The sequence below is a fragment of the Pecten maximus genome, chromosome 1 (genome assembly GCF_902652985.1).
Source record: "Pecten maximus chromosome 1, xPecMax1.1, whole genome shotgun sequence".
NCBI classification, from domain to species: Eukaryota; Metazoa; Mollusca; class Bivalvia; order Pectinida; family Pectinidae; genus Pecten; species Pecten maximus.
The window spans coordinates 21,883,337-21,911,301 of NC_047015.1; the positions used below are offsets into that span (position 1 = coordinate 21,883,337).

The 27,965-nt window shown below is 38.4% G+C and overlaps 1 protein-coding gene across 2 annotated transcripts; it reads right to left on the minus strand.

Moving 5' to 3' along the window:
• Positions 1-13,819: 13,819 nt before the first annotated feature.
• Positions 13,820-27,273, minus strand: LOC117327657 (clusterin-associated protein 1-like). 2 transcript variants are annotated; one of them, XM_033884735.1, is made up of 11 exons: positions 27,158-27,273; positions 24,715-24,826; positions 24,018-24,102; positions 21,327-21,506; positions 19,954-20,049; positions 19,097-19,180; positions 17,864-18,139; positions 16,781-16,868; positions 16,106-16,183; positions 14,428-14,486; positions 13,820-14,262 (listed from the first exon to the last, which is right to left on the minus strand). In XM_033884735.1, the coding sequence occupies exons 1-11, from the start codon at positions 27,177-27,179 to the stop codon at positions 14,095-14,097; spliced, it is 1,248 nt and encodes a 415-aa protein (XP_033740626.1). In that variant the 5' UTR covers positions 27,180-27,273; the 3' UTR covers positions 13,820-14,094. The 2 variants fall into 2 exon arrangements, with proteins under 2 accessions (XP_033740626.1, XP_033740635.1); XM_033884744.1 differs by lacking the exons at positions 13,820-14,262; positions 14,428-14,486 and adding an exon at positions 14,509-14,987.
• Between the last annotated feature and the right edge of the window lie 692 nt (positions 27,274-27,965).

Sequence of the window (27,965 nt, forward strand, 5' to 3'; positions counted from 1 at the left end):
TACATGAGTTATCTTATTGTCATTAACATTGGTAATGACTAGAACTGTCGTCTGGGGCCAACTCATACCGTCACTCTCAAGGTTATTTGTAGAATTATGAAATTAATTGTAGCCTTGTAACACAGGGTCAGGGTCAAGGTCAGTTTAGCTTTCCCAAATGGGTAGGTAAATTCTACCTGTTATAGATTACCCACATCTACAATGTATAAGGATTGTTGTTGGTAAGTTAAGTTGAAATCCTAGTGCATTTATGTGACAAGGACTTATAGTGATGGGAAATCATTACAGAAGTTCCACAAACACCTCCCATATTCCCAAAGATTCAAATGTGGTTACTATGGCAGCCAATTCAAAACAGTTGAATTCGCAATCCCCTAATACTAGTACATCCTTTATACAAATTTTCATCAAAATTGGACAATATTTAAATTTTGACCATTAAGAAGCCTCCGTGTGGTTGAATTCGCAGACCCTTAACACCTCTATTATCCAATTTTTATTCAAATTAAACAATATGTAAATTTTGACCAACCAGAAGCCAGTAAATGTAAATTTGAGGTACACGTATACCAAATTTCATGGAAATCTGACAATATTTAAATTTCGACCAATCAGAAGTGTGTATATCGATTACGCACATTTACAATATATAAAGATTATTGCAAGCAAGTTTTGTTGAAATACCCTCAGGAGTTTAGGAGGAGTAACCGGCAGATAGTTGTGTCTACAGACAGAAGGACAACCTGAATCCAGTATACCACCCCCCAAACTTCATTGTGGGGGATTATAATCATTATATCAGTTATTTTGCCTCCATCTAAAAAGTCATAAAATATTCACCATTTTGGAGGTCAGCATCTTGTTTTGACGTGGTGATCTTAATCTTTGATCACATGGCACAAAGCTAGCAAGATTCTGATCAACTTTTGCTTCAGAATTTCATTCACATTTCAAGCTTCTCATGTTCCACTGGTGGGATTGAGCTGATGGTCCTCACTAAGTGTTATTATTTGGGTCGGTCCGAAATCCAAGATGACCACCATGGCAGCCATCTTGAAAGACACATTTTTAACTTCTCCAGTTGCACTGGTGCCATTGAACTGGAAGTTGGTGAGGATGTTAAGGAATGGGAGCCATCAAAGTGTTACTGTTTTTCAGTTTCGTAAAAACTTTTCACATGGCAGTCATTTTGTAACAAGATTAATAGAATCTTTCCCTACCTTGAGGGTGTGACAGAGAAATCTCAACCTGAGGGGGAGATTCTTGAATGTCCAACCCGAGGCTTGCCGAGGGTTTGGACATTCAAGAATCTCCCCCGAAGGTTGAGATTTCTTTGTTACACCCTCAAGGTAGGGAATGATTATTTTTCTCCCACCTCTATTCTTTATGTGCTTTCCCATCGGCGATCTCCGTCTGTTTGTAAACAAGTACACATGTCAAAAAAACGCGGGAAATATGCACACATTTCCATTCATCCATTTCACGTGGGGTGACGTCACTCACTCATCACTGTCCGACTCGGAGTAAATCACACGAGGTCGCTTTCAAATAGACTTTGTGTTGTCATTATGGCTGTGGAAATGGATGTTAAATGTTCCCCCACTGATTGTGGATCCATAAAACACCGATCTTGTGACATCGGACGGAGTTCGGCACAAGGAAATGCTGTTGTGCGATCTTTTTACTTGTGACAGTTGAACAATTTTGTCGCGATCGGTGCAGGTAGGTGCACTTGTGATCTCAGTTTCAGTTGTAGGCCTACAGTTGGGGGATTCATTTGTATTTGAAAGAATGGCAGACATTTTTAGCCCACCATCATCAGATGGTGGGCTATTCAAATCGCCCTGCGTCCGTGGTCCGTCGTCCGTCCGTCCGTCCCTCCATCCGTCCGTCCGTCCGTCCGTCCGTCCGTAAACAATTCTTGTTATCGCTATTTCTCAGAAAGTACTGAAGGGATCTTTCTCAAATTTCATATGTATGTTCCCCTTGGTGCCTGGTTATGCATATTGCATTTTGCGACCTATCGGAAAACAACATGGCCGACAGGCAGCCATCTTGGATTTTGACCATTGAAGTTTGTTATCGCTATTTCTCAGAAAGTACAGAAGGGATCTTCCTCAAATTTCATATGTAGGTTCCCCTTGGTGCCTAGTTATGCATATCGCATTTTGAGACCTATCGGAAAACAACATGGCCGACAGGCAGCCATCTTGGATTTTGACAATTGAAGTTTGTTATCGCTATTTCTCAGAAAGTACTGAAGGGATCTTTCTCAAATTTCATATGTTTGTTCCCCTTGGTGCTTAGTTATGCATATCGCATTTTGAGACCTATCGGAAAACAACATGGCCGACAGGCAGCCATCTTGGATTTTGACAATTGAAGTTTGTTATCGCTATTTCTCAGAAAGTACAGAAGGGATCTTTCTCAAATTTCATATGTTGGTTCCCCTTGGTGCCTAGTTATGCATATTGCATTTTGAGACCTATCGAAAAACAACATGGCCGACAGCCAGCCATCTTGGATTTTGACAATTGAAGTTTGTTATCGCTATTTCTCCGAAAGTACTGAAGGGATCTTTCTCAAATTCCATATGTATGTTTCCCTTGGTGCCTAGTTATGCATATTGCATTTTGAGACCAATCGAAAAACAACATGGCCGACAGGCAGCCATCTTGGATTTTGACAATTGAAGTTTGTTATCGCTATTTCTCAGAAAGTACTGAAGGGATCTTATTCAAATTTCATATGTTGGTTCCCCTTGGTGCCTAGTTATGCATATCGCATTTTGAGACCTATCGGAAAACAACATGGCCGACAGGCAGCCATCTTGGATTTTGACAATTGAAGTTTGTTATCGCTTTTTCTCAGAAAGTACTGAAGGGATCTTTCTCAAATTTCATATGTATGTTCCCCTTGGTGCCTAGTTATGCATATCACATTTTGAGACCAATAGCAAAACAACATGGCCGACAGGCAGCCATCTTGGATTTTGACAATTGAAGTTTGTTATTGCTTTTTCTCAGAAAGTACTGAAGGGATCTTTCTCAAATTTCATATAAAGGTTCCCCTTGGTGCCTAGTTATGCATATTGCATTTTGAGACCAATCGGAAAACAACATAGCCGACAGGCAGCCATCTTGGATTTTGACAATTGAAGTTTGTTATCGCTATTTCTCCGAAAGTACTGAAGGGATCTTTCTCAAATTTCATATGTATGTTCCCCTTGGTGCCTAGTTATGCATATCACATTTTGAGACCAATAGCAAAACAACATGGCCGACAGGCAGCCATCTTGGATTTTGACAATTGAAGTTTGTTATTGCTTTTTCTCAGAAAGTACTGAAGGGATCTTTCTCAAATTTCATATAAAGGTTCCCCATGGTGCCTAGTTATGCATATTGCATTTTGAGACCAATCGGAAAACAACATGGCCGACAGGCAGCCATCTTGGATTTTGACAATTGAAGTTTGTTATCTCTATTTCTCAGAAAGTACTTAAGGGATCTTTCTCAAACTTTTTTGTAAGTTCCCCTTGGTCTGTTGTTCTGCATATTGCATCTTGGGACCAATAGGAAAACAACATGGCCACCTGGCAGTCATCTTGGATTTTGACAATTGAAGTTTGTTATCGCTATTTATCAGAAATTGCTGAAGGGATCTTTCTGAAATTTCATTATTAGGTTCCCCTCTGTGCCTAGTTATGCATATTGGATTTTGAGACCAGTCAGAAAACAACCTGGCTGACAGGCAGCCATCTTGGATTTTGACAATTGAAGTTTGTTATCGCTATTTTACAGAAGGTACTGAAGGGATCTTTCTCAAATTTCATATGTAGGTTCCCCTTGGTCCCTGGTGTTGCATTTTGGGACCAATCCGAAAACAACATGGCCGACAGACAGCCATTATCGCTAAATCTTAAATTTTATATATAGGTTCCCCTTGTTTGAAAAGTACTAGAGGGCTGTTTCTGAATTTACACAGATTAGTAAGACTTAGAGGAAGGGAAAAGTATGGTGGTGGTATTCAATGTATGGTGGTGGTATTCAATGTGTGGTGGTGGTATTCAATGTGTGGTGGTGGTATTCAATGTATGGTGGTGGTATTCAATGTATGGTGGTGGTATTCAATGTATGGTGGTGGTATTCAATGTGTGGTGGTGGTATTCAATGTGTGGTGGTGGTATTCAATGTATGGTGGTGGTATTCAATGTGTGGTGGTGGTATGCAATGTGTGGTGGTGGTAGAGCCAGGTACTATTGTGGTATTTGTTAGGTCATGGTAGAGACAGATCTCATTGTGGTATTCAATGTTCTGTGGTGGTAGAGACTGGTGGTATTCAATGTTTGGTGGTGGTAGAGACTGTTCCTAGGGTGGTGTTTAATGTCTGTTGGAGGTAGAGACTGGTGGTGTTTAATGTCTGGTGGAGGTAGAGACTGGTGGTGTTTAATGTCTGGTGGAGGTAGAGACTGGTGATGTTTAATGTCTGGTGGAGGTAGAGACTGGTGATGTTTAATGTCTGTTGGAGGTAGAGACTGGTGGTGTTTAATGTCTGGTGGAGGTAGAGACTGGTGGTGTTTAATGTCTGGTGGAGGTAGAGACTGGTGGTGTTTAATGTCTGGTGGAGGTAGAGACTGGTGGTGTTTAATGTCTGGTGGAGGTAGAGACTGGTGGTGTTTAATGTCTGGTGGAGGTAGAGACTGGTGGTGTTTAATGTCTGGTGGAGGTAGAGACTGGTGGTGTTTAATGTCTGTTGGAGGTAGAGACTGGTGGTGTTTAATGTCTGGTGGAGGTAGAGACTGGTGGTGTTTAATGTCTGGTGGAGGTAGAGACTGGTGGTGTTTAATGTCTGGTGGAGGTAGAGACTGGTGGTGTTTAATGTCTGGTGGAGGTAGAGACTGGTGATGTTTAATGTCTGTTGGAGGTAGAGACTGGTGGTGTTTAATGTCTTATGGAGGTAGAGACTGGTGGTGTTTAATGTCTGGTGGAGGTAGAGACTGGTGGTGTTTAATGTCTGTTGGAGGTAGAGACTGGTGGTGTTTAATGTCTGGTGGAGGTAGAGACTGGTGGTGTTTAATGTCTGGTGGAGGTAGAGACTGGTGGTGTTTAATGTCTGTTGGAGGTAGAGACTGGTGGTGTTTAATGTCTGGTGGAGGTAGAGACTGGTGGTGTTTAATGTCTGGTGGAGGTAGAGACAGATCTTATTGCGGTATATAATGTATGGTGGTTGTAGAGACTGGTCTTATTGCGGTACTCAATGGTTGGTGGTAGAGCAATTTGTTATTGTGGTATTCAGTATGTGGTGGTTGTAGTGTTAGGTCTTAGTAGTATTCAAAATATGGTGTTGGTTGAGTTGGGTCTGATTGTAGAATTCTGTCTGCTGGTTGTACAGCAAGGTCCAAATTTGGTATTCCATGTATGGTTGTAGAGCCATGTCCTAGGGTGGTGTTCTATGTATGGTGGTAGAGCCAAGTCCTAGGTTGGTATTCTATGTATGGTGGTAGAGCCAGGACCTAGTGTGGTATTTTATGTATTGTGGTAGAGCCAGGTCCTAGGGTGGTATTTTATGTATTGTGGTAGAGCCATGTCCTAGGGTGGTATTTTATGTATGGTGGTAGAACCAGGTCCTAGGGTGGTATTCTATGTATGGTGGTAGAACCAGGTCCTAGGGTGGTATTCTATGTATGGTGGTAGAGCCAGGTCCTAGTGTGGTATTCTATGTATGGTGGTAGAGCCAGGTCCTAGGGTGGTATTCTATGTATGGTGGTAGAGCCAGGTCCTAGTGTGGTATTCTATGTATGATGATAGAGCCAGGTCCTAGGGTGGTATTCTATGTATGATGATAGAGCCAAGTCCTAGGGTGGTATTCTATGTATGGAGGTAGAACAAGGTCCTAGGGTGGTATTCTATGTATTGTGGTAGAGCCAGGTCCTAGGGTGGTATTCTATGTATGGTGGTAGAACCAGGTCCTAGGATGGTATTCTATGTATGGTGGTAGAGCCAGGTCCTAGTGTGGTATTCTATGTATGTTGGTAGAGCCAGGTCCTAGTGTGGTATTCTATGTATGGTGGTAGAGCCATGTCCTAGGGTGGTATTCTATGTATTGTGGTAGAGCCAGGTCCTAGTGTGGTATTCTATGTATGGTGGTAGAGCCATGTCCTAGGGTGGTATTCTATGTATGTTGGTAGAGCCAGGTCCTAGTGTGGTATTCTATGTATGGTGGTAGAGCCATGTCCTAGGGTGGTATTCTATGTATTGTGGTAGAGCCAGGTCCTAGTGTGGTATTCTATGTATGTTGGTAGAGCCAGGTCCTAGGGTGGTATTCTATGTATGGTGGTAGAGCCAGGTCCTAGTGTGGTATTCTATGTATGGTGGTAGAGCCAGGTCCTAGGGTGGTATACTATGTATGGTGGTAGAGCCAGGTCCTAGGGTGGTATTCTATGTATGGTGGTAGAGCCAAGTCCTAGGGTGGTATTCTATGTATGGTGGTAGAGCCAGGTCCTAGTGTGGTATTCTATGTATGTTGGTAGAGCCAGGTCCTAGTGTGGTATTCTATGTATGGTGGTAGAGCCATGTCCTAGGGTGGTATTCTATGTATTGTGGTAGAGCCAGGTCCTAGTGTGGTATTCTATGTATGGTGGTAGAGCCATGTCCTAGGGTGGTATTCTATGTATGTTGGTAGAGCCAGGTCCTAGTGTGGTATTCTATGTATGGTGGTAGAGCCATGTCCTAGGGTGGTATTCTATGTATTGTGGTAGAGCCAGGTCCTAGTGTGGTATTCTATGTATGTTGGTAGAGCCAGGTCCTAGGGTGGTATTCTATGTATGGTGGTAGAGCCAGGTCCTAGTGTGGTATTCTATGTATGGTGGTAGAGCCAGGTCCTAGGGTGGTATACTATGTATGGTGGTAGAGCCAGGTCCTAGGGTGGTATTCTATGTATGGTGGTAGAGCCAAGTCCTAGGGTGGTATTCTATGTATGGTGGTAGAGCCAAGTCCTAGGGTGGTATTCTATGTATGGTGGTAGAGCCAGGTCCTAGGGTGGTATTTTATGTATGGTGGTAGAGCCAAGTCCTAGGGTGGTATTCTATGTATGGTGGTAGAGCCAGGTCCTATGGTGGTATTCTATGTATGGTGGTAGAGCCAGGTCCTAGGGTGGTATACTATGTATGGAGGTAGAACAAGGTCCTAGGGTGGTATTCTATGTATTGTGGTAGAGCCAGGTCCTAGGGTGGTATTCTATGTATGGTGGTAGAGCCAGGTCCTAGTGTGGTATTCTATGTATGGTGGTAGAGCCAAGTCCTAGGATGGTATTCTATGTATGGTGGTAGAGCCAGGACCTAGGGTGGTATTCTATGTATTGTGGTAGAGCCAGGTCCTAGTGTGGTATTTTATGTATGGTGGTAGAGCCAGGTCCTAGTGTGGTATTCTATGTATGGTGGTAGAACAAGGTCCTAGTGTGGTATTCTATGTATCGTGGTAGAGCCAAGTCCTAGGATGGTATTCTATGTATGGTGGTAGAGCCAGGTCCTAGGGTGGTATTCTATGTATGGTGGTAGAACCAGGTCCTAGGATGGTATTCTATGTATGGTGGTAGAGCCAGGTCCTAGGGTGGTATTCTATGTATGGTGGTAGAGCCAGGTCCTAATGTGGTATTCTATGTATGGTGGTAGAGCCAGGTCCTAGGGTGGTATTCTATGTATGGTGGTAGAGCCAGGTCCTAGGGTGGTATTCTATGTATGGTGGTAGAGCCAGGTCCTAGGGTGGTATTCTATGTATGGTGGTAGAGCCAGGTCCTAGTGTGGTATTCTATGTATGGTGGTAGAACCAGGTCCTAGTGTGGTATTCTATGTATGATGATAGAGCCAGGTCCTAGGGTGATATTCTATGTATGGTGGTAGAGCCAGGTCCTAGGGTGGTATTCTATGTATGGTGGTAGAGCCAGGTCCTAGGGTGGTATTCTAAGTATGGTGGAGCTATGTCCTAGTGTGGTAATCTATGTATGGTGGTAGAACAAGGTCCTAGGGTGGTAGAGCCATGTATGGTGGTAGAGCCAGGTCCTAAGGTAGCACACCACAGTAAGACAGTCTGGCCATGGGCAATTTTTTTGTTAAGCAAATAACTCCTGTATTATGATATGCATAAAAAATGAAAAAAATAAATGTACACTATAATTGGTATATTCAGTATGAAGAAGTACATACAGGCTTCAATTTAATAAAACAAAAATTAATCAATTGATTCTGGATTTTAAATATCCGGATTTTCCGAACGTGTGTTAACACAGGAAATTTAGTTTTGCCTACAGCAAAAAATGGAAGCCCACAGGAAAGGTAAGATAGAGGAAAAACTTAATTTACAACATATGTCCAAACAAGATTAATTCTGTCTTTGGGATAGAGATGTTTAATTTTAAATAGGTTTCAGAAAAAAAAATGTGTAGAGAATTGTGCCATTTTGGGTCAAATATCATAATATTTTGCAATTTTTGAGAATTTTTTAAGCTGTTATCATGGTATTCACAGCTCTAAAACTCACAGAAAATATCAGTTTACTTATCCTTCAGAGCTCTATTAAAATTGCAAATGTTGTACAGATTTCAAATATACAACTGTATATACATTGTACTTTATTAGAGGTTGTATGTAAGGTAAACTGGCAATGTTAACATATCTAAAACATGTGCCATATTTTTCAGAATTTGGCATTTTTACTGTACACTGCTACCTATGGTGGTAGAGCCAGGTCCTAGGGTGGTATTCTATGTATGATGATAGAGCCAGGTCCTAGGGTGGTATTCTATGTATGGTGGTAGAGCCATGTCCTAGGGTGGTATTCTATGTATTGTGGTAGAGCCAGGTCCTAGGGTGGTATTCTATGTATGATGATAGAGCCAGGTCCTAGTGTGGTATTCTATGTATGGTGGTAGAACCAGGTCCTAGGGTGGTATTCTATGTATTGTGGTAGAGCCAAGTCCTAGGGTGGTATTCTATGTATGGTGGTAGAGCCAGGTCCTAGGGTGGTATTCTATGTATGGTGGTAGAGCCAGGTCCTAGGGTGGTATTCTATGTATGGTGGTAGAGCCATGTCCTAGTGTGGTATTCTATGTATGGTGGTAGAACCAGGTCCTAGGGTGGTATTCTATGTATGGTGGTAGAGCCATGTCCTAGGGTGGTATTCTATGTATTGTGGTAGAGCCAGGTCCTAGGGTGGTATTCTATGTATGATGATAGAGCCAGGTCCTAGTGTGGTATTCTATGTATGGTGGTAGAACCAGGTCCTAGGGTGGTATTCTATGTATTGTGGTAGAGCCAGGTCCTAGGGTGGTATTCTATGTATGATGATAGAGCCAGGTCCTAGTGTGGTATTCTATGTATGGTGGTAGAACCAGGTCCTAGGGTGGTATTCTATGTATTGTGGTAGAGCCAAGTCCTAGGGTGGTGTTCTATGTATGGTGGTAGAGCCAAGTCCTAGGGTGGTGTTCTATGTATGGTGGTAGAGCCAAGTCCTAGGTTGGTATTATATGTATGGTGGTAGAACCAGGTCCTAGGGTGGTATTCTATGTATGATGATAGAGCCAAGTCCTAGAGTGGTATTCTATGTATGGTGGTAGAACCAGGTCCTAGGGTGGTATTCTATGTATGATGATAGAGCCAGGTCCTAGGGTGGTAGAGCCATGTCCTAGTGTGGTATTCTATGTATGGTGGTAGAGCCAGGACCTAGGGTGGTATTCTATGTATTGTGGTAGAGCCAAGTCCTAGGATGGTATTCTATGTATGGTGGTAGAGCCAGGACCTAGGGTGGTATTCTATGTATTGTGGTAGAGCCAAGTCCTAGGATGGTATTCAATGTATTGTGGTAGAGCCAAGTCCTAGGGTGGTATTCTATGTATGGTGGTAGAGCCATGTCCTAATGTGGTATTCTATGTATGGTGGTAGAATCAGGTCCTAGGGTGGTATACTATGTATGGAGGTAGAACAAGGTCCTAGGGTGGTATTCTATGTATTGTGGTAGAGCCAGGTCCTAGTGTGGTATTCTATGTATGGTGGTAGAACCAGGTCCTAGTGTGGTATTCTATGTATGGTGGTAGAGCCAGGACCTAGTGTGGTATTCTATGTATGGTGGTAGAGCCAAGTCCTAGGATGGTATTCCATGTATGGTGGTAGAGCCAGGTCCTAGTGTGGTATTCTATGTATTGTGGTAGAGCCAGGTCCTAGTGTGGTATTCTATGTATGGTGGTAGAACCAGGTCCTAGTGTGGTATTCAATGTATATTGTGGTAGAGTCAGGTGCTAGTGTGGTATTCTATGTATGGTGGTAGAGCCAGGTCCTAGTGTGGTATTTTATGTATTGTGGTAGAGCCAGGTCCTAGTGTGGTATTCTATGTATTGTGGTAGAGCCAGGTCCTAGGGTGGTATTCTATGTATTGTGGTAGAGCCATGCAGGTCCTAGTGTGGTATTCTATGTATGGTAGTAGAGCCAGGTCCTAGTGTGGTATTCTATGTATTGTGGTAGAGCCAGGTCCTAGTGTGGTATTCTATGTATTGTGGTAGAGCCAGGACCTAGGGTGGTATTCTATGTATTGTGGTAGAGCCAGGTCCTAGTGTGGTATTCTATGTATGGTAGTAGAGCCAGGTCCTAGTGTGGTATTCTATGTATTGTGGTAGAGCCAGGTCCTAGGGTGGTATTCTATGTATGGTGGTAGAACCAGGTCCTAGGGTGGTATTCTATGTATGGTGGTAGAGCCAGGTCCTAGGGTGGTATTCTATGTATGGTGGTAGAGCCATGTCCTAGGGTGGTATTCTATGTATGGTGGTAGAACCAGGTCCTAGGGTGGTATTCTATGTATGGTAGTAGAGACAGGTCCAAGTTAGGTAATCAAAGTATGATGGAACTTGGAAGAGCCAGGTCTGACTATTGTACTGTATAGCGGGAAATTTTAGCAGTCATAAAATTTGGCAATTTGGTTATGAAAAATGAAAGTTGAATTTTGGTGGGTTAAGATTAAGTGATTTCCTTTAAATAAAGGGTTTTAATTTGGCGTTGAGCATATGTATTACCTACCAGTATGTATAGATAAGCTTAATATGTCCATAAATCCTATCCATGTTGATGTGTGTTGTGTATTATCGATCCTCTGTCTCAAAACCAGAAACAATTACCAACTAGAACTGTCGCCGGGATGGCTGACTAATACCCCCGCAATCTGCACGAGTCAATGGTGAATTGGAACTGTTAATTAGAGGCTAACTAAGATAACCCAGTAATATAGTGACCAGTTGCCATAGCAACCATAATTTTGAACAAGAGATCCCAGAGGGATCTTGGCGCCCACCATTGAATGATCTTCATAGGTTCCATGTCAGATTGATCTTTTCTCTACTTTTCCCTTCCTCTAAGTCTTACTAATCTGTGTAAATTCAGAAACAGCCCACTATAGCTAGTACTTTTCAAACAAGGGGAACCTATATATAAAATTTAAGATTTAGCGATAATGGCTGTCTGTCGGCCATATGCTGTTTTCCGATTGGTCCCAATATGCAAAACTAGGCACTGAGGGGAACCTACATATGAAATTTGAGAAAGATCCCTTCAGTACTTTCTGAGAAATAGCGATAACAAACTTCAATTGTCGAAATCCAAGATGGCTGCCTGTCGGCCATGTTGTTTTCCGATTGGTCTCAAAATGCAATATGCATAACTAAGCACCAAGGGAACATGTGTATGAAATTTGAGAAAGATCCCTTCATTACTTTCTGAGAAATAGCGATAACAAACTTCAATTGTCAAAATCCAAGATGGCTGCCTGTCGGCCATGTTGTTTTCCGATTGGTCTCAAAATGCAATATGCATAACTAGGCAGCAAGAGGAACCTACATATGAAATTTGAGAAAGATCCCTTCAGTACTTTCTCAGAAATAGCGATAACAAACTTTAATTGTCAAAATCCAAGATGGCTGCCTGTCGGCCATGTTGTTTTCCGATTGGTCTCAAAATGCAATATGCATAACTAGGCACCAAGAGGAACCTACATATGAAATTTAAGAAAGATCCCTTCAGTACTTCCTGAGAAATAGCGATAACAAACTTCAATTGTCAAAATCCAAGATGGCTGCCTGTCGGCCATGTTGTTTTCCGATTGGTCTCAAAATGCAATATGCATAACTAGGCACCAAGGGGAACCTACATATGAAATTTGAGAAAGATCCCTTCAGTACTTTCTCAGAAATAGCGATAACAAACTTTAATTGTCAAAATCCAAGATGGCTGCCTGTCGGCCGTGTTGTTTTCCGATTGGTCTCAAAATGCAATATGCATAACTAGGCACCAAGGGGAACCTACATATGGAATTTGAGAAAGATCCCTTCAGCACTTTCTGAGAAATAGCGATAACAAACTTCAATTGTCAAAATCCAAAATGGCTGCCTGTCGGCCATGTTGTTTTCCGATTGGTCTCAAAATGCAATATGCATAACTAGGAACCAAGAGGAACCTACATATGAAATTTGAGAAAGATCCCTTCAGTACTTTCTCAGAAATAGCGATAACAATCTTCAATTGTCAAAATCCAAGATGGCTGCCTGTCGGCCATGTTGTTTTCCGATTGGTCTCAAAATGCAATATGCATAACTAGGCACCAAGGGGAACCTACATATGAAATTTGAGAAAGATCCCTTCAGTACTTTCTCAGAAATAGCGATAACAAACTTAAATTGTCAAAATCCAAGATGGCTGCCTGTCGGCCATGTTGTTTTCCGATTGGTCTCAAAATAAAAAATTTGCATAACTAGGCACCAAGGGGAACCTACATATGAAATTTGAGAAAGATCCCTTCAGTACTTTCTGAGGATTAGCGATAACAAGAATTGTTTACGGACGGACGGACCACGGACCACGGACGCAGGGCGATTTGAATAGCCCACCATCTGATGATGATGGGCTAAAAAAACATAAAGTGGCATGCACATCTACACATGGTCCTCTATATTTGTGTGAAGTTTCATTGAAATCGGCCCTTCAGTTTAGGAGAAGTTGTCCGGACAAACTTAAAGTTATGGTTCTTATCAGAAAACCTGTTTATAGTGACCAGTTGCCATAGCAACCATAATTTTGAAAGAAAAGAAAGTGGCATGCACATCTACAAATGATCATTAATATTTGTGTGAAGTTTCATCGGAACTGGCCCATAGGTTTAGGAGGAGTTGTCCGGACAAAATGCGTCTACAGACAGACAGACGGACGGAGGACAACCTGATTCCGGTATCCCCCCTAACTTCATTGTGGGGGTATAAAAATCTTCAGACCAACACATACAAGTGGATTTGCTAAATTAGTGTTTATATGATTATGTATACAAGCAACAGACCGTACAGGTAAGTTTAACAATGAGTATACAGGTAAAGTGTTAACATAGTTCATTGAATGGCATGGGTAGATGACTAGTTATAATGTGGTATATGTCATACTTGTATTGCTAAACATGTATCGTGAGTAGTTATTCACTAGCTATTCATATGTACCTATCAGCATTTTAGACGACATTTACCAGGCAACAACCAACGTTACGCATCACTGGTTACTCTGGAGTTTTCAAAGGTAAATGATGGTCAATACGGAAACTATTTGCAAAATTTAAATTTTTGCGTCGTTTTAATTGGCAGTGTTAAAATCTGACAGGTTGAATTTTGGCAATCTATACACAGAGCCGCTAAATTAAAGCCCTACTAAAATTTTCCACTATACAGTATTCAATGTATGGTGGTGTGTAATTGAACAGGACTTTGCCTCCTTTTTTAGATTGACAGTAAAACATAATTCAACTAATATATGTTAATACATTTTATTATCACAGACTACAACTGTTTGTTTTCCTTTATAAAAATTGAACAGAAGTGTAAAGACACATTCTGGTAACACTTTTAAGAAAGACCTCTTATATCAAGGTTAATCGTACAACTATTGACCTTCAATTCAACAACTGATACTGAGTGTGACTCCATTACCAGCACTCTTTAAGGTGACACACTGGTGGGAACGTTGATGGTGTACAGTTACTGCATGTTTCTGTTATAACTTGATGAACTGATTGATAGAATGTTTCAGAAATCATTGTCACTATCATCATCATTTGGTTGTTGTCTTTGTCGTGCATGAGGATTATTTGACATCATCATTTCATCATCATCGTCGTCGTCATCATCGTCATCTTGATCATCTTCATCAAGATCTATCTCCGAATCATCTGATCCTTCAGACCCAGTCTCATTCTGAAATAAGTTAACATCCAATTTACAGACAGTCTGACTAATCAGATCAGTATAACATGGCTGCCTGCCAGTGTAGAGCAGGGCATCTTTCAATTATGTGGTCATTCTGAAACAAAATGAATTTTACAATATAGACATGGCAAGACAATGTGACTGACTACCTACCTCACTTATATCTCCCATCATTGAGCCCATCACCCTCTGTTTCCTCTCCCCTGCAGCAGCTGTAACAACACCAATCTCACATCACAAAATGTCATATCCAATTTATTTCACCATAAATACATAGTGGTCACTTAGACTATAACACTTTGCCAGTCCATTAACATAATGTGTAATGCCTAACTGGTATTATATCACAAAAGATAGGAACTTTAAAATGTTCCGTCACTATTCTCATTTGCATTAATGAGTAATATGCAGGTAATGTGCTTTTCATTTAGTTTGAAGTTCAAATAAAAGCAATGATAATACACTAGTTTATCAGAATCTGTGTACTTGATCCAGTAACAGTAAACATTGGACAGATTATCAGCTATTCATGGTAGAAGCATGGTGCTATTTCCACAGATATATGAGAGACACCATGTCAATATCCTATTACTAAATATCAGGCAAAATGGATGTTTTTGGAATGTTTTTTGTTAACAACATTTAATTACATTAATTACCAGTGTCATTACCAATTATTTCAGGCAAATAATAGAGAAGCTCACCTGCAGCAGCTTTCTCAAAATGATCAGAAACATATATTAGACTACATGATCATAATGACAAAGTAACGCATATTGCACAAAAAATAGTAGATATTGATGGGAAGATGAAGCAAATTTTAAGAAGAAATTTCATCAATTTTAGTTTTGAATCAATAAAAAAATATGGGGACAATGCAAAACAAGAGATCCCATAGGGATATTGGCGCCCCCCCACTGAATGATCTTTATAGGTTCCATGTCAGATTGATCTTCTCTATTTTTCCCTTCCTCTTACTAATCTGTGTAAATTGAGAAACATCCCTACAGTACTTTTCAAACAAGAGGAACCTATATAAGAAATTTGAGAAAGATCCCTTCAGTACTTTCTGATAACAATTGCGATAACAAACTTCAATGGTCAAAATCCAAGATGGCTGCCTGTCCTCCATGTTGTATTTTGATCAATCCCAAAATGCAATATACATAACTTGGGATCAAGGGAAACCTACATATGAAATTTGAGAAAGATCCCTTCAGAACTTTCTGATAAATATAGCGATAACAAACATCAAATGTCATAACCCAAGAAGGCTGCCAGTCGGCCATATTGTTTTTCTACTGGTCCGAAAATGCAATATGCATAATTACGGACCAAGGGGAACCTACAGATGAAATTTAAGAAAGATCCCTTTAGTACTTTCTGAGAAATAGCAATAACAAACTTCAATTGTCAAAATCTTTCAAAATATTTTCAACACAGCTGTTATTTTATCATACAAAATATGAAGTGTAGGAGGAATACTTATGGATTTAAAAGCCTATCAAGAATTTTAAGTTTTGGGGTTGAACAACAGGGTAACAGCAGTCTCACAATTGCTTTAAGTATCACTTTAAAAATGTATTAGCATAAACAGAACAACAAATCCTTTTTTTTTTTTTGGTGGAACACAAGATTATTAGCATTTATTTTTTCTGGTACTCGATATAACACAAAATATACTATTACCAATCTAAAAACCACTACTATTATGGTCAATTTGGCATTTCAGAGGTTTTAATGGGTAATGAAACAATAAACATCTGCGTTTGATAGTGGGGATGTGACAAAACTTATTTGTTGCAAACAAAACACTCGACTGTATACTAACCATCAGGTCTAGTCCGCACAGGTCTTTCCAAAGCATCCTCATCTTCGCTCTCATCGTCCTCATCATCATCATCTGAACCTACAAATACACATTTCATTTATTTCTCAGTTGACAATTATACAAACACACAGATCATTATCTATCAACTGTGACATATTATATACAAACACACTGATCATTATAATATCTATCAATGCAAATGTGACATAAAAAAAGGCTTACAGCATGTCAATGAGAACACACTCATTATTTACGGGGACTGCAGGTTAAGGTAAATTCTCTCTTTGGGAAAATATAGCAGAGCACAAGTTATCATCATAAAACAGAGTTCAATTCCTGTAAAATCTTACACTCTCCTCTTTATAAAACCAACAAATTCAGCAAATCAGAAGTTCTCCACCATATAAGAAATTGTATGCTTAGAATTCACAGTTAATGCAAGGGAACCCCAAGTAAGATTAATCTATGCCCAAGTAAGAAATTAGCTACAAGTAGAGCAGATCAGGCCCAGACAAACTTTTTCATGATGTAGGTCAAAGGCCAAAATGTAGGTCAGAGAGGCCTACTCTTGGCACATGACATACCACCTCACCTAGGTGAACCCATGTATGAAGTCCCAGTGACAAGCAGGGTAGGAGATGGAGTCCTTTTTGTATGAACAAATACCAAACCTACCCATTACATCTTCCTGTGTGATGACATCACGCTTCATTTCCTCGTCCTTTAGTCTCTGAGCCATCTGTTTCAGCTTCTCTTCAGTTTCCTATACCAACATCAATTATAACAGCCAACATTTTTTCTCATCTATTTCAACTATATACATTTATACAAGTATATATAATGATATATATAACCAAGTAACAAAATTCATGAAGGAAGACAACTTTCTATCTCGTGCCCTGACTGGGCCTCGAACTCACGATCCATGGCACCCATTTGCCTAGATAGAATATTTATATAAAGAAAAAGAAAAAAGCTCAACAACAGGTCTTTAGCGCTTTCCTTGCATCTCTGCAATTCTTCAGAAAAATCTGAAGAATCTCCAAGATGCGAAGAAAGTGCTAAAGATGTTTTGTCAAGTTTTTATTTTTCTTTATGTGATACTTCATCCGTAAGGCCATAGGGGTAGTAAACATAGTTTATCCTGTCCTCGTTTTAACCTTTCGTAATACCATTTATCCTGTCCTCATTTGAACCTTTCGTAATACCATTTATCCTGTCCTCATTTGAACCTTTCGTAATACCATTTATCCTGTCCTCGTTTTAACCTTTCGTAATACCATTTATCCTGTCCTCGTTTTAACCTTTCGTAATACCATTTATCCTGTCCTCATTTTAACCTTTCGTAATACCATTTATCCTGTCCTCGTTTTAACCTTTCCTAATACCATTTATCCTGTCCTAATTTGAACCTTTCGTAATACTATTTATCCTGTTCTCGTTTTAACCTTTCGTAATACCATTGATCCTGTCCTCATTTGAACCTTTCGTAATACTATTTATCCTGTTCTCGTTTTAACCTTTCATAAGACCATTGATCCTGTCCTCATTTTAACCTCTCGTAATACCATTTATCCTGTCCTCGTTTTAACCTTTCGTAATACCATTTATCCTGTCCTCGTTTTAACTTTTCGTAATACCATTTATCCTGTCCTCATTTTAACCTCTCTTAATACCATTTATCCTGTCCTAATTTTACAACCTCTTTACGTCAAATCAAACATAGTTTATCCTGTCCTAGTTATACATCTTCCTCACCTCAAATTTATCTTGCTCTGCTCTGTTATAGTCTTCCAGTTGTGATTCAAGGTAGGTGAGATTCCTGAATTTATTCATGTAAGTCTCATACAGCTTCTGCAAATCCTCCTCCAGTTTCTCGTACTCGTCCATGTATGCTGGTCGTACACTCTGCAGTGTCTGTAACCGCTTGTTGTTCCTCTCCAGCTCGTTCCTTTTTTTTTCTATCTTAGCCTCCAGATTGGCCTCATCTGAAGCCACATTGTCTAACATGTGTAGTGTCTTCTTCACCTCACCCTAGAGATATTATAAATTAACATTAGTAGTGTTGTTAGTAAACAATCTGATTCTTATATACTGCTACTTTTTCAGAATCCTTACTGAAAGGGCTATGGAATTGAGAAATGTGAAAAATATCTTTTAGAATTGAAAAGTGTAACAAGAAAAGATGTAGAATTAAGAAAGGGACAAATAATGATGTAGAATAAGAAGTGTGACAAATAATGATGTAGAATGAGGAATGTGACAAACACTTAGCATGAGAAATGTGACAAAGAAACTTGAAAAATGGAGAAATGTGACAAATAAACATCGAAATTTGAGAAATATTCATATTTGAGAAATGCAACAAATAAACATTCAGTTTGGTTTGTTTTGTTTAACATCCTATTAACAGCCAGGGTCATTAAGGACGTGCCAGGTTTTGGAGGTGGAAGAAAGCCAGAGTACCTGGAGAAAAAGCAACGGCCTACAGTCAGTACCTGGCAACTGCCCCATGTAGGTTTCAAACTCACAACCCAGAGGTGGAGGGCTAGTGATAAAGTGTCTGGACACCTTAACCACTCAGCCACTGTGGCCCGATAAAACATTCAGAATGAGAAATGTGACACATAAACATTCAGAATTCAGAAATGTGACATATAAAAGTAAACATTCAGAATGAGAAATGTGACAAATAAACATTCAGAATGAGAAATGTGACAAAGAAAAATGAATGGAGAAATGGGACTAAAAAGATATAGAATTAAGAAGTATGACATAATGATGTAGAATTTAGAAGTGTGAAAAATAAAGATATAGAATTGAAAAATGCGACAAAATATGAAATATTGTGTCATAAGAGTCTTCGTTCTGTGTGCTTGGAAGTATCCTGTTCAATTAACAGGATCTGATAGCCTTTCCTACACTTGTCATTGGCCAAACAGTACAAGACTATATATGTTACTAATGAGTCCCTGATACACTCGTACTTACCTCAACTGCCTTGATAGAGTTGGCCATCCCACTCTCTACTTCATTAATTTCCAATGACTTGGCTATCACCATTGATCTCTGTTCCTGTAGAGAACAAATAAGTACTAATTAGACAGTGTTACATTTTGTTTAGAAGTGTTTAGACACTTATACTAAGTCATATGACTCACCTGTCTCGCTTCTTCAGTAAAGTAGTTTTAAGCAAACTCAAAAAAATCTCAAGGATTTCAAAATGACTAAAAGTTTTCCACTTGATAGTATGAAAGTACCCCGTGTACATTATAGGCATGTGTTGATATTGATGCATTGCAAAATAAATATTAAATTTTGCAAAATCACTTATTCTAAAAAATACATCTGATTTATTATAGAATTCATTCCAATTTGGCTTTAAACTGATTTGTATGTAAAGTCAATTCGAGAACCAATAAAGATTTTATATCAATTTTTAAACCCAAAATTACAGCCAAAAAAATTAAATTTCAAACAATATGTATATTGTGTTGAGATGTCCATATAAGAATACAACTACATTCCGCGTTTGGCTGAAATAACATAGATACTATTTAAGCCACGGAGTTTAACACAAAACTTTAAACTCCAGGTTCCCAACATCCCTAATTTGCAGTCATTGGACCATAAAGTCTGGATGATATTTAGTAAATGAAGGCTATGGCGAGAAAAACATGATGTGTAAGTATATGTATATACCAAGTTTGGTTCGAGTTCAACTAATACTTTTTGAATACAAAGCTTAAAACTGAAATGTTGACAACATTCCCAGAGTTGGAGCATATATGTTTGTATCTGTCGGTAGTAATGTTTTCTATATGTAACACCACAAATAATTAACTTACTCTGAGGTCGACCTCCCGACCCAGCAAGTCATAAAGTGTAGCTCCTTTGGTGGTGATCTCTGATGCCAGCCTTCTTGCTTCCTTCAGCTCACCTATCTAATTACAAGTAAATGTTAGTTACACTGTGAACGTGGCTACCAACATCTAGTAGATATACTTGGGAAATCAGAGAGTCGTCCGCATGCTGATTATATAATATGTTGATTTGTATTTGAAAAAAACAGTTCTCATCTCTATGTTAATTTTTATTAAAACATCCGAGGATGCACTAATTATGAAAGTTATTTATGCAGATGATTAAGATGGATACAGGCAAAATATCTGACATCTTTGGTGATTTACCCTGGATGAGACAATGACAGGTATCAGATATCTTTGGTGATATACCCTGGATGTGACAATGACAGGTATCAGATATCTTTGGTGATATACCCTGGATGTGACAATGACAGGTATCAGATATCTTTGGTGATATACCCTGGATGTGACAATGACAGGTATCAGATATCTTTGGTGATATACCCTGGATGTGACAATGACAGGTATCAGATATCTTTGGTGGATATACCCTGGATGTGACAATGACAGGTATCAGATATCTTTGGTGATATACCCTGGATGTGACAATGACAGGTATCAGATATCTTTGGTGATATACCCTGGATGTGACAATGACAGGTATCAGATATCTTTGGTGATATACCCTGGATGTGACAATGGACAGGTATCAGATATCTTGTATGGTGATATACCCTGGATGTGACAATGACAGGTATCAGATATCTTTGGTGATATACCCTGGATGAGACAATGACAGGTATCAGATATCTTTGGTGATATACCCTGGATGTGACAATGACAGGTATCAGATATCTTTGGTGATATACCCTGGATGTGACAATGACAGGTATCAGATATCTTTGGTGATATACCCTGGATGTGACAATGACAGATATCAGATATCTTTGGTGATATACCCTGGATGTGACAATGACAGGTATCAGATATCTTTGGTGATATACCCTGGATGTGACAATGACAGGTATCAAATATCTTTGGTGATATACCCTGGATGAGACAATGACAGGTATCAGATATCTTTGGTGATATACCCTGGATGTGACAATGACAGGTATCAGATATCTTTGGTGATATACCCTGGATGTGACAATGACAGGTATCAGATATCTTTGGTGATATACCCTGGATGTGACAATGACAGATATCAGATATCTTTGGTGATATACCCTGGATGTGACAATGACAGGTATCAGATATCTTTGGTGATTTGCCCTGGATGAGACAATGACAGGTATAATAATCTTTTTATTTGCCTTGGCCGAGACTTGCAGTAAGATATTTTTGTGACTTACCCTTGAGGAAACATCAAATGACAGGTGGGAGACATCATCCTCTGGGTTTTCCAGTTGGTCGATTATATTTGTTTTCATGGCATTATAGAGAACAGATGTTACTTTCAACAACTCCTTCACTGCGTAGCCATCTGCTTGATATAATTTTTTTGTATTGAGCTTGATGTGAGCTTTGGTCGCCTGTAAAATTAAAGAATATATGTAAAAGACAAAGAGTATATAAATATATATCATTGAACATCTACTGATAAATGTCCGAACTACTTATTTAATTCTTGTAGATTACATTTATTCGTAACACAGTACCCTCTATCTAAACAGGACAAACCCATACAGACTATGTGAAAACTGGCCTAATCATGTTTCATATTCCTCCATAACTTTTGCAGCAAATCCAGACTCTTTCTTATTTTGTATTATGTATGGTTAATTTCAAAAGAGGCCAAGGATGTGATATTTGTTTAGGTCTATACAATGTGTCATTACCAACAGATACTGTCAATATACTAAACTAAATGGCTATATCTATAGTCATATAATTTAGAATGTACTGGTATACCATATTATGAATCAGATTATCTGTAATAAAACTACATACATACTCCTGGAAAGTGACTAGAAAGGAAACACACAAATAACAGTTACCAGCCTGAACCTTTCCTAAAAATGTTACACAAGGCTGGATCAGTTAAACGCTTTTAACTTTATGTAATAAAACTATTATAAAAGGATCAATTTCAGCGTCTGGTAGATAAAGAAAATGTGTAAATACAAGGCTTTTTCTCTGTGGTTTGGGAAAGGGCTTTTTGGTATCATTTTGGGAAGAAAATTGGTGAATTGTGAAAGATTTTTTCAGGAGTAAACTGTAAATTTTGGGAATTTGGCTTAAATATGATATAATTTCAATTGGGAATGGGTCCCATTAACAGCCGCAAAAAGTCCCCAGAAAAAGCCCTGAAATATTATAAAAAATGATAAGAAGCAAGACAATCATAGTACCCCATCAGATGTGAAATTATACCAAGAATACACAGATAATACATTTGTGTTGGAACTAATTCTACACACTGATTTTTTGACAACCCACTGCATTAAAATAGCAGTTGGTGGTATGAATGTGAAAGAATTCAAGAATACTGTACTACAAATCTTGTAAAAGATATCAGAAGTTCAATACAACCTATGTCCCAAGTAAAAGTTCCAGTGACAAGAAGACATGCAGTTTAGACACAACTTTTTCCCTTTAATATTGATATAGATTGAAGGTCAAAATGTAGGTCAGAATGACCTACATTTGATACATGAGTCCCTAACTTACCTATCTGAACCCATGATCCAAGTACAGTGGACCCGCGATAATCCGGACGCCGATAGTCCGGAAAACTCACAGTCCGGACGGAAATGCACGGGAACGGATTTCCGTAACGTTATTTGTACTCACCAGTCCGGAAATTCGGATTCCGACTCCGGAAGCCCATTTTGGGAACGGAACGTACTTTTCATTAGTAAATTTCCCTCAATAATCCGGACGATTTTTTCACCACGAGGAGAAAAAAATGTCGGGGCAAGTCACCCGTGTCGACAGCTGTACAGAATATCGCTTGACACTGTGCGTAGTCATAGCGACCGCTGCCAGGTCATAGCCCCGGGTGTTTACCTGTGTTCAAATGTGTAGCTTTTGTTTTTATAACGGTACATTGCTTTTTCTCTGCGACCTAAATGTTACAGAATTTATGCACAAACATTCAGTTCAATTGATGATCGGTAATTAACATCATTAACACTTGTATTGGGTAAACACGGATATCGGCATTGTAACACCGTTAACGTTACGTGAAACGACGACTCGTTGAAAGTTGCATGTTATTAATTACATACACATTTACGTATTAAGCAGTGATCACAAGAACTGGGTTGATTACACACAAATTAGTCAATAGTCTTCTGATACTTAACTAAGCGTCACATTGTTAAGTGAATACGGGTTGAATCATTATCGGACATCTTGGGTAGTTCTCGCTGGTGTCGCGTACTTTTAAAAAGATAGCTAGGGGTTTCATGTACGTAAAAATCATAAAAAAAACATAGACTGGCGGTAAGTTGTAAAATCGAGGTATTTTATTTAAGGTATTTAACGTTTGTAATTTCTACTTGTTTGTGAACCTCCGGGACGTGACACATGTGTGTTGTTTGTAGGTCACATATGCCCGCTATAAATAAAACAGCTTTCACTTTACATGTTCTTTTAAAAACAGTTTATTTTTTACTTTCTACAAAACAAAACAAAAAAGAATCATATCAGAAGTATATTTATTGTTAAAAAGTCTGAAAATTAGACGTGTTTATGAAAGGTCCCGGATTGTATATAATCAAGGGAGATAACTCTTACACGACAATTTTTTTGACCTGGTACACGAAATTCGGCTGTCCGGAAAACTCGTAATCCGGACGGTTTGGACTGGGAACGAAGGTGTTCGGATTATCGAGGGTCCACTGTATTAGGTTCCAGTGACAAATAGTGTAGGAAACAGAGCTCAGACAAGATAAAGTTGATGGAAGGATGAAATGACATTACAGAAAGACAGCTAACCTCTCTGGAGAATTTACAATTGATTAACATACCACTAAAAAGCAAGGATATAAATTTTCTCATTAAATAAGTATAATTTGAGTGTGAAATCAGACATTTACCATGAACTCGGCGACTGACTTAACAAAAATCACTCTATCCTGTTCAGTGTCTGTGTCACCATGAATATCAGCATTTGGATCATATCTAAAAAGAAACACACACAATTCTTTAGTTAGTATTATCCAAAAAAATTCTCTGGTCACATAAAATATTGCTTGAAATAACAGAATGTGCATAAATGTATGACAATAAAACAAATAGGGATGAAAAATGGAGTTAAAATTCAAGCTAAAGATACATGTGCATCCATTATTATGTCTGTGATACATTGCACAATCAATAATATTTAATTGTGCATTAATTTAGACTGTCATCATAAAATTGTGTGAGATCAATAGTGACTGTATAGCTGTAAAGCAACAATGATTTTAGGTATTAATAGACAGAAGTATGATAATGGGTATATTAACAAGTAATCCCTGAATATACTACTAAAGGAAGACACTGTTGAACGTATGAAAATATAATTTACTAACTTAATTATCCATACTGTTTGAATATGACAAATATTATTTAATAATATCACTAACCTAACACATCACTTTAACAACACAGGTTATTAGGATCTCATATAAATAAAACATTCAGATTGGTTAGGTTTGATGGGCAAGTCAACTACATTCCCTTCTAAATTCTTACTGAAGACATTGTCAAAACATTTATTTTTTGAGTAATGCATGTAAGAAAAGCCAATACCTTTTTACCAGCCACTTTAGAACTTCTGCAACTAAAGGGAAATTTGGTGTTCGAAAATTTTCCATAGATATTAATCGTGGGTATCCCAGAGCTCTGGTCATCTCGGTAAAGTCTGTAATGAAATAAAATACATTACAGTCATTCAAATCTTTTATATATACTATAAACTATATATACTATATTAATTCCTTTTAGCCTGTAGGCTGTTTGTATAAATTGTGCTATTTTGCCATTCTTCAGTAACAGTATGTTGAAATTTGTGTTCATAATGTCTGTACTTGTAATTGTACAGTAAACCTTCCTTTGATGTTTGTGTAAACAAAAGTACTGATCATACTGTAGTTGGGGTAAGTTCAAGCAGTTTAGATTGATTCTTTGTTCGAATACAATCAGCCAAAATGAAACAATATAGATTGTAGATATGCTGACACTTGCACTGACTACATGTATATCAATATAATTAATTTTTCTTTGTTTTCATGGTAAATACTCAAATGTGATTGGTCGAAAAATTCTTTTCATTCTTCTATGAAAGAAATTCCAAGAATGGCGCGAAAAATGTGACGCCACAATACGACAATTGACGTTGTGTATTGATCTGAGAAAAATAATCCCATTTAAAACCAGTAAAATTGTACATAAAACATGTTTTAAATTAGAAAATCATTTTCAAAAATTAATTATAAGCGTTGATGTCAATTATTTTTTAGTTTCATCGGGGTATGAAGCAAATATTTGTTAGATCTCATAAACTTTGTTAAATGTTCCCTTATTAATGTCTCCAGAATTTTGCATACCACTAACATTAAACTGACTGGTCTGTAGCTATATATATAGAACGAATATTCATACCCTGCCTACACTGCTCTCCGGCAGGGTATGAAGTCCCTCCCATTGCCGATAGTGTAGCAAGCCCCTGATGTGATTCACATCGGGCAATATTAGCAGTGGTAAAATTTTTCTCGGATAAAAAAAACATGTAAATTGATGATTCTGGTATCTATGATGAATATTCAAGCAACAAACCTGCACATTACTTCAAATGTTTGACAATAAATAGTAAAATCCAAAACGAGCAAGACACACAGAGATATCAGTTCAAACATACCGCCATCTTTGATACAAGTGTAAAGGTCAATTTCTTTATAAGGAAATCAAAATAAATTGATGCTAATGAGGTTTCCCGCGAGATTTCAACAGAAAAACAGATTCGGAGTAATATATCTCGGTAAGGAAGGTCAATTCATTCTGAAATTATTTAATTACGCAAAGTAAGATTCGCTTTCTTCACAAGAGTTACAAAAGAGTGGTTAAATATCTCTGATTATGTATTTATTTATCGTAGTAGCTTCATCCATATATGGATCACGGGTTCCATATTTGGGTTAGAATCCTCGCGAGAGTTCTTCGAGAAGTATCATGGCGGATCACGGAGACAACTCCGAGCAGTATGATATCAGAATATGCGAATTAAAGATTTCTAGATTAGACAGGTAGGCTAATACATTGCAAAATTGAATTAGAAATGTTTAATTATACGAACTATTACTCCAAAGTTAAACGATATCCGCTATTTGTAGCATTTTCGAGGTTCACTGTTTTGCTACATTACGAGCAATGGGAGGGAATCGTAGCTCTGACGACGACCATCTGTCAAAAATTATCCATCCGTCGTCCAGAGCTACGTTATCGCAGCTAATATATATATAGTGCCTGCTTCACTTCTATCGCCTTTCTTGTGGATAGAACACACTATATATGAAATGCATATCTGTATATTGAAATATAAAAACCACGGTTATCAGTACCCACACGCACATGAATGTGAAATTATGTGCACTGTATACATTTGTAGAAACAATTTGATCATGCATAAAAGCCATACTATGATAGGGTCTTGGTTTTTTGGATCCGACATCAGAAACATTTGGATTTTGAGCTAGGCCTATATGACATCAGTTTCATTGGCATAAAGAATTAGCTCTGGAATCTAATTTTACCTGAATTGAATTTAATCGACATTTCTTAAAAGAAAAACACTAAAATGCCACATGTAATTCCTATACACATTCTAAAATCGGAGGTAGATATACCGATGTATATAAGTTGTTAGAAATTCTAACAACTTATATACATCGGTAGATTCTGAATGTGTATAATTATGCCTACTGGATTTTCAGCGTTGTGCTTATTAACTGATGCCATATTTTACTCAAAATCCCAAATTTGTTTCACGCCTGATCAGAACACACGGGGTATGTCTAGCCAGAAAAGTCCCTGTGATAAGAAGGAATCGTCTTCAAAGGAGAGCGGCCATGTCATTTTGTATGTACAACTGAACAATATCGGTGGAGAAATAATGGTATCTTCACCATTGGTTTCGAACATATTAGTGTGATGTTAAGAGCAGAATTGTTTTTCAACAGTCAAAAGAAATACCTACTTCTCAAGTCTTTAAACGACATGGTTGTGTAGTATTTTTGAACTGCAGCTCACATCCAGGTTGCGAGGAAAGCTTTCTGTCAAATATTTTCAGCGCGCGCACCTGCAACTTCCTGTTTACGGTCGTACCAAGGGAAGTAAAAATGTTTTTCGAAATGTAAGGTAGCATGTCATTAAAATTTCAGTTGTAAGACTTGTTCTTATACATTGTATTATGTCTAATGAATATGGGGCGCCGTTTTACTATTTATTCCCATTTGGTGATATCACCTATTCAAATGAGTGATATCACCTATTCAAATGAGTGATATCACCTATTCAAATAGGTGATATCACTTAAGAACTTTTAAAAGTGATATCACCTATTCGTTTCATTAAGTGATATCACCCATTCGAATAGGTGATATCACTCATTCGAATAGGTGATATCACTTATTGAAACGAATAGGTGATATCACCAATTCGAATAGGTGATATCACTGATTGAATAGGTGATATCACTCATTCGAATAGGTGATATCACCAATTCGAATAGGTGATATCACTTATAAAATTTCATAAGTGATATCACCTATTCGTATAGGTGATATCACTCATTCGAATAGGTGATATCACTCATTCGAATAGATGATATCACTTAAGAATTTTATAAGTGATATCACCTATTCGAATGGGTGATATCACCTATTCAAATATGTGATATCACTTAAGAATATTTTTAAGTGATATCACCTATTCCAATTGGTGATATCACCTATTCGAATGAGTGATATCACCTATTCGAATAAGTGATATCACCTATTCGTTTC

Excerpts from the sequence above, each read along its gene's own strand:
- LOC117327657 (XM_033884735.1), bottom strand. The coding sequence starts at position 27,179 with ATGTCGTTTAAAGACTTGAGAA. Across the intron at positions 24,103-24,714 it reads CTAAAGTGGCTGGTAAAAAG|ATATGATCCAAATGCTGATA; the intron begins GTATTGGCTTTT and ends GTTTCTTTTTAG. Across the intron at positions 21,507-24,017 it reads AGTCAGTCGCCGAGTTCATG|GCGACCAAAGCTCACATCAA; the intron begins GTAAATGTCTGA and ends TTAATTTTACAG.